The sequence below is a fragment of the Propithecus coquereli genome, unplaced genomic scaffold (assembly GCF_000956105.1).
Source record: "Propithecus coquereli isolate 6110/MARCELLA unplaced genomic scaffold, Pcoq_1.0 Scaffold43, whole genome shotgun sequence".
NCBI lineage: Eukaryota > Metazoa > Chordata > Mammalia > Primates > Indriidae > Propithecus > Propithecus coquereli.
The window spans coordinates 7,770,988-7,781,296 of NW_012150063.1; the positions used below are offsets into that span (position 1 = coordinate 7,770,988).

Sequence of the window (10,309 nt, forward strand, 5' to 3'; positions counted from 1 at the left end):
CTATTCCACCCGTCATTCCCAGTCCTGATCGCTCTCACTCTGGTCTGCAGATGCTCAAACCCTTCATCTCTGCTTTCCTTCGATCAAAGGAGTTCATCCCACACCTAGTCAAAACTGAAGCAGAGACCTCTTCTAATATACACACACTCGATCTTTCGCTATGCGTCTCCACTGGATCCCGCCACCAAAGGCCCCCGACGTAAGAGATATCCTCTTAAAATATGTTTGGAGGATGCGTAAACGAGGGGGCAGCAGCTAAGGCTCTAGAGCTCAGATTCCTGGTTCCGTCCTTTAAATATTTAAATGTACACGATATTTAAAGCTGTACTTAATCCTGACAAACGAGAAAAATACCAGTTTGAACTTCTTGCAGCACTGGCTACCACGCTGTGAGGAAGAAGCCTTGAGCGGAGCGCGCCCGAGACCAGCATGCTTTGCGCCTGTCGTCACTTCCGCCCCCAAAAGTCTCTGTTTTGTAGTCCTTCCTGGACGTCTGCGAGTGGAGGTTCTCAAGTGCAGGGCTGCAGGTAGGGGCTGAGATTTTTCTGTAATAATAATAATAAGGTGCCACGTTCGCTAGAGCTGCCCTTCTCCATTGCCACGACGCACATTTCAAACAAATTTTTTCAAGAGGAAAAGGCCCGTCCCGGGTCTTCAATGATAGTAGATCTGGAAATGCATTTTTGTCATAGAATCAAAGCACATGAACCCTCTAGTTAAATCCTAAAGCTCTACAAGTGTGAGGTGAACGTGCAGTGAAGAAGAGCGATAGGGCCAAGGTATTTCTTGTTTGTTTAGCTTATGTAGGGTGGTTAAAGTGCCTGCTTCTGTGGGATGTGCCCTCGGTCCAATCTTGTGAGAGGTGTATAAGCTGGAAAGAAATGCACCAGATCGGGTTGAAATCCACCTACCAGATCACTCACGATAAACCTTCTGTAGTGGTAAAGTGTAAAAGGCTTGCGCTACAGATTTCTGGTAAAGTACTTAATTGTCTTCTGGCATGGCCTGGAATCTTTTTCGGGACTGTGATCCTGAAAAATGGTTCAAGGTGATAAACATTAAGTTCCAGCAAATGTGAAAACCAAGATTGACTGGCAAAAACAACAATAACAACAACAACAAAAAAAAAACTCAAGGGAGATTTACAAAACCGAATTTTAAAACTATCAAGCCAAGGTGTAAAAAAACTTTAAAAATTAATCGGCTTTTTCCTTACTACTTGGGATTTGAGTTCCACATAACCCTTTAAGAGTTTAATCAGGCTATATAGTCCTAAGGTTGTAATTGACATGCACTCATTTTAGAGGGGCTGTATATCTTGAAAGGGTTTTTTAGGGCTGAAGAAAATGAATATTTTAACCCAAAGTACATCTTTGTCATATTTTGAGATGGCTCCAGGCAAACAGGAATAATGCTGTAAGGCTGTCTAGGTGGGGAGGCTGGGAAAGATTTGCATCTGCAAAGAATTTCTGTTAAATGCAGCCAGGCCTTGCCTTTTTGATCTGAGACAGGTTTGCAGAGAGTCTGGCACTCTTAAATGTCTGAATAAAAACATTTCCCCAGGGCTGTTATCATGAGGCTTACCTGCATAACAAGACTACCTTACCAGCCAGCCTTCCTTTCTCCCTCCCACACCCATTCCATCAGAAAGGAAAATACTGTTTAGTCATTTTCTAAGCCCCTCCCCTTTTTTTTCTTCCTTTTTTTTGTGGAGATAAGAGTCTTACTCTGTCCCTCTGGCTATAGTCCAGTGGCATTATCACAGCTCACTGCAACCTCAAACTCCTGGGCTCAACTGATCCGCCTTCCTCAGCGTCCTGAGCAACTGGGACTACAGGCGTGCACCACCATGCCTGGCTAATTTTTAAATTTTTAGTACAGACAGCGTCTTGCTCTTGCTCAGACTGGTCTTGAACTCCTGACCTCAAGCACTCCCCCTGCCTCTACCTGCCAGAGTGCTAGGGTTTCAGGTGTGAGCCACTGTGCTCAGCCCCCTTTATTTCTTAAAAAATGACCCCTGTACCTCACTGGGGGAGAGGATGTCAGTGCTTGAGTGACTCAGTACTCAGGCTCAGTTCTCCCTTTTGGCATAATGAATTTTGGGGGGTCCTTTCCTTTAGAAATTGAATTTTTATTTCTTTTTTTTTTTTTTTTTTTTGAGACAGAGTCTCACTGTGTCGCCTGGGCTAGAGTGCCATGGCATCATCCTAGCTCACAGCAACCTCAGACTCCTGGGCTCAAGCGATCCTTCTGCCTCAGCCTCCCGAGTAGCTGAGACTACAGGCATGCGTCACCATGCCCGGCTAATTTTTTGTATGTATTTTTTAGTTGTCCAATTAATTTCTTTCTATTTTTAGTAGAGACGGGGTCTCGCTCTTGCTCAGACTGGTTTCGAACTCCTGAGCTCAAACAATCCGCCCGCCTCGGCCTCCCAGAGAGCTAGGATTACAGGCGTGAGCCACCGTGCCCGGCCTGAATTTTTATTTCTTTAAGAAACTTCTAAGTTTGTTAGAATTGTGCCAAGCACTATTCTAATAACTTTCAAATATTAACTCATTTTATTTTTTGAAGATGGAGTCTCACTCTGTGATCCAGGCTGGAGTGCAATGGTATGATCATAGCCTCATTGCAGCCTTGAACTGCTGGGCTCAAGTGATCCTCATGCCTTAGCCTCCTCAGTAGCTGGGACTTCAGGTGTGCACCACCATGCCAGCTTAACTCATTTTACAAGTGAATAAGTAGACTGAAGAGAATGGGAGAAATCTGAGTTCTAGAATGATGAGATTAAATTAATATATTAGAAAACCTGCAGAGAAATTGGATATGGGGAAAATAGGGAAATATAAAGCATATACACCATGAAACTTTATGTGAAGTATATACTCTCTACTCAAATTAATAGTATTCGGGGAAAAAAAAGTTCAAGAACAATGACCTCTCTAATAGCAAATCCAATTTTAGCGAGGTGTGTCTTCAAATTGATTATTGTTATCTGCCTTGCCCAGCCCCGCCCAGAGGAGAGGTTTTATAACCTCAGAGAGGGAGGATAGGTTTCCCTAGCAGTAGAGTGAAGATAGGATTGTTTTCCTAGGATGAAAATGTTCTGTTTATTCCTGAAAAGGGGAAACAGCAAATGAAAAAAAAAAAAAAAGGAAAACACATATCTCTGTGAACTCTAAAGCACTAAAATGTAAAGCATAAAAGTTTAGAAGATTACTGCAGCAATCTAAACAGGAAGTAATAAAGTCTTAACCTAGGCTGATATCATGGAAAGGCAAAAAAGAGGAATAGAATCTGATTGAACAGATATTTCAAAGGAGGAATCACCAGAATTTAGTGGCTTAAAATTAGAAAACTTCAAAAAATGATTAAGAACCAGAAATCAAGATAATGAGAGCTACCAAAGGCAGATGGAATTAATCAATTATAATTTTCTTCTTGATTCCATTTCATCCATATAAACAGAAATGTATCTACAAAAATTTTGTGAAATGAATGACTTAGGGCTCATGACTCCTTCTAGAGTTTTTGCCCCTTCTCAAAGTAAAAATTTTGGGTAGCCAGGCGCAGCGGCTCATGCCTGCAATCCTAGCACTCTGGGAGGCCAAGGCAGGGGGATTGCTTGAGCTCAGGAATTCAAGACCAGCCTGAGCAACAGTGAGACTGCATCTCTACTAAAAAGAGAAAATATTAGCTTGGTGTGGTGGCATGCGCCTATAGTCCCAGCTGCTTGGGAGGCTGAGGCAGAAGGATCCCCTGAGCCCAGGAGTTTGAGGTTGCTGTAAGCTAGACTGATGCCACGGCACTCTAGCTCAAGCAACAGAGCAAGACTCTGTCTCAAAAGAAAAAAAATCAAAGTAAAACATTTTTAGGCTCATAGTAGGTACTTAAATACTTGTTGATTGATGTGAGATTTCATTTGCTAAGGGAAAATTTAGTTCATCTGAAAAGTCCCTGATGAAAGAATGCACTATTTAGGGTGGATTATATCTCAATGTATTAATACACACCTTGATTTGATAGAGAGGCACTAGCTACAGGCTTCCAAATTTCCATCCTTTAAAGCAATGAAAGAAAAGAAATCCAGGCTCTTCAGTTTAGCTTCAGCATTATCAGTAAATTCCCTGGAAGCTTTCTACAATGGAAGCTGAGGTGGGCCCATTGGAATCCCAGAGACCAGAGTTGATTGATGACTTTGGTCTGTGATACTCCAAAACCTAGTTTGACCACAAAGTTGTTAAATCTCTGGATTCAAAACTGCCCACTGCTCCAGTTGCTCCCATCACCAGAACACTCAACAGCTGCTCATCCAGCATCCACCCCAAAAAGAAAAGCAAACCGTCACTGGCAAATCTGATCAATACATTGCTCAAAGTCTAAGAGATTTGGGTCACAGAATTTCAGCCCTTGGAAAGTGGGGAATCTTATCCTGAATCCCATCCAACCACTCTTCAGCACAAATCTCTACCACCGTTAAGGCAAGAATGTGATAGTAATAAAATGGAAATCCTGGGGCAGCCGCAGCCTCTTACTTTAGGAATTAATCAGAACACTTTTGTTCCATGGCTTGAGAAAGATGCAATGACAGCAATGCCATTGGCTCTCATTTCTGCTGCACATTGGACCAGTTCTTCTGACTCCTTCAAGCTCACGTGTGAATGACTACCTGATCCAATGTTTACCATTTTATTATAAAGGATATTACAAAGGATACAGATGAAGAGATACATAGGGTGATATAACCAGCTCCAGGAACAAATTTTAAGGACCTCTATATGTTTTTTATAACCTTCTCCCTTAATTAACTGCTTGACCTTTTCAGTTGTTTCCCAGAAATGATAGATTTTCTGCAAGACAAAGGAGTTGAGATTCTGAAGTCCCCAGGGCAGACTTCCTGACCAGGACTCACCATCCCCCTCCACCTGCCCCAAGGCAGTTGGCCCCTTCTTAAAAAGTCTGTGGTCTCCATCAGTCAGAGAGACAGACTTGAGGTAGCTTCTCCCCTTCTCCTGGCAAGGTGTTTGTCATATTAAAAAATTCCTTCCTACCTTGGCAACCCTTGTTGTTTCAATAATTGGATCTTTGTGTGACAGGCAACTGGACCTAGACTGAAACCCGGTTTCTTTTCTTTAGTTTTTTTTTTTTTTTTTTTTGAGACAGAGTCTCACTCTGTTGCCCAGGCTATAATGCCTATCTCCCTAAAAAGGCCCTCAGGAGAGAAATCATACTTGATTTATCTTTACATCCTCAGTACTGTGTTCAGTTCCTGCATATAGTAGGCATTCAATACGTATTTGTTTAACCAATTAATAAATTTGCTATTCATTGGGGAAAGTTGGGATATTTTACAAAACACAAAGTCATAATTTAGGCAGAGAGATACTTATTTTATAAGTGACCAAAATATCCAAGATGAAGGTGCCACAGAAATAAATAAATAAACAGAACAGAAAAAGCAAATTAATAGGTCAGATTTTAAATTGGTAAAGCAAGTAACAAAGGGACCTTTGCTTTTTCCAAGAAAGTTCTCTCCACTGAAGAATAATGTATTATTATTAGTGTAACAGAGAGAATGGCCTAAAAAAGGGTAAAAATGTTTTCTGTCTCTTCAAAACCCCCTCACCCTTTTTGAGAACTAAAACCTGCCTACCTGCCCTAGGCCAGTGGTTGGGAGAGACTGGGGAATGTCCTTTGTTCTTTGTGCCACAGGAGATGGCTCAAGAGAACTGTCAAGGCTCGAGGGCAGAGGTCACAAGATTGTTTTAGCCAAGATGGCATGAATCAGAAACCATCAGGTATAATTGAACAGCAATAGCCTGAGGCTTAAAACCCCCCCTTTAAAAGCTCTGTATTTCTGCTTAGAGGCAGGACGTTAGTATACTTTAAGATGGCCATCTGCTAACCTCCTAATTGCTGACTCATTTGCAAATTAATAAACTTTTCTTTCCTTTTCAAGCAGCTTGTCCTGGTTCTTCTGATGTGGCCTCGGGGACAAGTACCAAACTTTTGGTAACATTAGTAGTAGTAATAATAAAGATAATAATAAATGATTATTAGCTCAATCTTAGCACAGTAAAGCCACAAGATATATACTATTATTATCACTATTTTACAGCTAAGTAAACTGAGGCACAGAGGCCCAAGACCACATTGCTAGTTAGTGGCACAGCTAGAATACAAATCTAGGCAATCATACCAGAACCTGCCCTCTTAACCACCATAACCATACTAATTAAACAATAGGGAATAACTCAAGCACAATTGTTCACTTGAAAGTGTGTTTTTAATTTATGAGGAAAACATTTTTAAAAGTAAGCATTGCCTAATCTGAAATACTAACTTCTCATCTTGTTCTAATTGGTTGTTTGGACACCCAAAGCTTTAAGATGATGTGTTTTAGCAAGCCAAACTTTCCCAGCAACTTCTGTTTCAAAGGGTAACTACAAGGAAGACACAACTAGACTTAAGGGTCTGGAAATTAGGGATTGACTTTACCCCTAAGGTAGGTAAAACAATACGGAGCCCCATCCCGACAGCTGCTATTTACTCTCAGATTAGCCCTCTAACAGTGGATGGATGCAAAGGGTTTAATTATGTTGAAGAGCTGGTCTTAACAGTTAGGGATGATAACTAAAGGGAGGGTTACTAAGTAACTGAACTCCTCTTCCAAAAGCCAGTGGTCTATCCTCTTGGCCTCCTCCAATTATCTTCAGAGTTTGTGTATAAAAAGGGGTAAAGGGCCTTTCTTCTCTATCCTGTGGCAAATTATAAACAGGTATTTGAGCTTCCTACAGAAAGAGGGTAAAAAACACTGCTGATCACACAGGGACAGACAATCTTCCCTGGTATAAAAAGCCAACAAAAATGAAAACTATTCAAATCCATGCTATTCAGTGCATCATTATTTTGATATGTCAGTAAGATTTTGAAGTCATTTTTTCTAACAATTAAATAAAAACATTTACAGAGAACTGGGATCCCTAGTGTAACGACTTCCCCTGTTTTATTTGGGAGTTGCAAACTTTAGTGACATGTTAAAAAATATTTTTTGAGGTTTTGAAAACCTTATCTTAACATGATCGATAAATGTATAACATATGAGAGAAAGTATTCTTTATAATGTACATCATTTGCCTTTTCTTTTTCAAGAACATGTATCACTCCAGTTGCCAGTCTAAGACATTCCATTGTATAGGTATGAGAAAGAAAGAGGGGAAAATAATGGCCAATTCCTTTCTTACTTGTTATTGATCAGATTCTTGGCAGCTGCCTCTTGAATTATTTCCACAAAGAAATGATTTTTCAACCTTTTAATTACCTTGCTGATTGCAGATATTTAAATCATACTAAACAAAACCACACTCCATGTTCAGATCACTTTTCTTTAGTTATTTGTTCAAGGGCAATGTGAGCCCTAAACTGTAATCGGGCTTCCATGGAATAGTCTTTGTAGTTTTTTATGTTGTCGAGGCTTTTTGTTGCACTATCATAATCTCCTTTTAGATAGTGTAGAATTCCCAGTTCATAGTAAGTATATGGCACCAAATAGTGGTCATATTTTAACAATTTCTCCTGTTGAATGACACGATTAAAGTAATGTTCAGCCTTTGAATATTTGCCTAAGTGTTTCAGGCATAGACCTTTCAGTAAATTTAACAAACTTATGTCATCTGTGCCATACTCTTTATTTGGATTCTCTTGTAAAAGGTCTTTTCCTTTGTTAATTATTGATAGCCAGCGTGAAATAAGCTCGATTTTTTTGCTCATAACTCGGAAACCACTCCAGGCATAAACAAATTCCAGAAGGGGCTGTGCTGTAAACCAGCCTGTAGTAGTACCATAGCGCTGACCTTTCTCGGCAACAAACTTTTCTATTGGCACAGAAGTGCCTAAAAATTTGATTCTCAGGCTATCTACTTTTACGAAGAGAGAGTTCATATCCTCATTTACTGCTTTCCCAAAATGAGAAGGAAGCAAGGCCAGTATTATGGCTTTACTGTACATATATATTGCCTTGGACCACCTGCTGTGTTGAAACAGTAAATCAGCGTAGTAGTAAGCCTGCTTCCAATCCTGCATAAAAATGTGGCACCACATGAGTTCCCAGTAACAGAGGTGATGAACCTGCTTCCATTCATTCTGAATAAAAATGCACTCTTCTAATTTTAACTGTGCATTTTCAAAATTTCCCTTCAACATACTAGAACGTGCATGAAAAAATTTAAGTATGACACAGTTTGGAAATTTCTGTAGATAAATCAGGAAGAGACCGTCTGTAGCAGAATTGTAAATGTTTTCAACACCAAAAGCAACATAGATATAATTGTAATAAAAGAGTAGAGTCAAAACACTTAAGATACTATTTATATGGGTTTCAGAGGCACTCTCGTGAAGCAAAGCCAAGCCTACCTCTCTATCACCAGTAAATCCAATGATATTGAGTACTTTAAGTGTCCTTGGTGGCACAAGTGATAACAGCAAATTGAATGTTCCAAGTCCAAATTTTATTCCTCCAACCAGGTGTTTGTGGGCTTTACTTTGGTTGTTAGGCATCTGTGTTAATACTTGTTGACAATCTTTGTATATATGGTAACTTGACCCAATGCTGAACCCACTTTTAAGAAAACCAAGTATACTGTCGTCCTGTATAAATGTCATGGAGGATTTCAAAACCAAACACTCAGCATAACAGATTTCTGCATGCAATTCCTCTTCTCTGATAGCCTTTATTCCTTGTTTACTCACTAGACGAGACAAAGTCATCATCCTAGGTTTTCGGAAAATGTTACAGGTTTTCAAAGCTTCCTTTGTGGTGGCCATTCCAATCTCCATATCCTGTGGCTCAAAAGTCAGGATTGCCTTGACAACCATAAGGATACTATATATTAGGGCATGGTATGAGCTGTTTTTAGACCATGGATGAATAAGGTTTATTGCATCTGAGAATCTGTTATTGAGAAATAAATACAATCCAGTTGTGCATTCTTCCAAGGAAGTTGCTAGATTCATTGTTGTTGCTGCAGGAATGATTTCATAGGCATCTTCAAAACTGTCCTCTTGATCATTTTCTCTTTTATTTAGAATAAGTGACCTAGTTATCTTGACCTCCTTATTTTCCCTTTTACTTACAGCAAATGACATATTTGTTTCCCCACTTAGAGGTGGAAAATATCTGAAGTAGAGTGATGTGGTTGCAGTGAGGGTAGCTCCTGATCTCCCGACCAGGGTCACTTCCACACAAAGCTTGGTCTGACGTGTTGCTGATAAAATGGATGCAAGCAAACGACTAGCTGTGAGATACAGCATTAGGATATTCTCATCTACGTCAGACAAGGGGAAAAAAAAAAGATAATTTTATTTACCCAGAAGACGCATTTCTGGAAAGTTCAAATCATTTGGAATCAACTAAAGAAAACATGCTCTTTTAAAACACTGTAAAGTAAATCCTTTGTAAACAGAAGAGTTCTTTTTAACCATCCTCCAATTTATCAATTTCATAAGATCATGCTCTTGTATATTTGCATTATAGAACTATACTGTGATAGCTGTAAAATTTATCTATAGGAAGGCCTTGGGAGGCAAGAATCTGGCTGGAAAGGGAATGTATTTAAGACTAAAGTTAAGACTAAAGAGGGGTGACTTGTCCAAAGCAAAGAACAAAAATTGTGGGAATGAAAACTCCATCTCATATTATTCTCAGTACCATCACTAATGAGTACTTGCATATATTTTCATTGAAAATTAAGTCTTAATGAAATGAAATATTATGGTCAGTTGTATAGGACTTTGGATATGGAGAGGGCTGTGTAAAACTAGAAAGATTTCCTAGTTAGAAAAAAGAAATTCATACAGCCAAAGGGCAAATGTTGCAAAAAAAAAAGAAAAAAGAAATTCAAATATAACAGTTGTTATCACAGCATTACTATAGTATTAATATCTTGGTAGAAAATTGTTTTCTATTGAAGTCACTTAACACCTGGAAGGTGGGGTGGCTGTGGGCACAATGGGAGACCAATTACGTATAGCAAGCTATTGCATTTATTCATATTACCACAATAGGTTCAATTAATCTATTTTTAAAAGTAGAAACAGAAAACATAACACTTTAACAGTAATTATTATAATGACTTCAAAATAATTACAAGTGTACTTTAAAATGTGCCTGAATTCTGTATTTCAGTAAGTTAAAAAACAGAAGGGGGAGATAGAGGAGAATAATCAAAGGAAAAGGAAAAAAGAGAGAAAAGCAGAAGAAAGATATAGATTTGCACAGAGGGAGAGAGAAAACAAACAGGAAAAATATGTTACA

The 10,309-nt window shown here is 39.2% G+C and overlaps 1 protein-coding gene and 1 pseudogene across 1 annotated transcript; both read right to left on the bottom strand.

Moving 5' to 3' along the window:
* Positions 1-4,030: 4,030 nt before the first annotated feature.
* On the bottom strand, positions 4,031-4,675 carry LOC105817952 (annotated as a pseudogene).
* A 2,699-nt stretch (positions 4,676-7,374) lies between these two features.
* Positions 7,375-9,141, bottom strand: LOC105817953 (tetratricopeptide repeat protein 39B-like). The gene has a single exon (XM_012653795.1). The coding sequence runs from the start codon at positions 9,139-9,141 to the stop codon at positions 7,375-7,377; it is 1,767 nt and encodes a 588-aa protein (XP_012509249.1).
* Between the last annotated feature and the right edge of the window lie 1,168 nt (positions 9,142-10,309).

Excerpts from the sequence above, each read along its gene's own strand:
- LOC105817953 (XM_012653795.1), bottom strand. The coding sequence starts at position 9,141 with ATGTCATTTGCTGTAAGTAAAAGGGAAAATAAGGAGGTCAAGATAACT.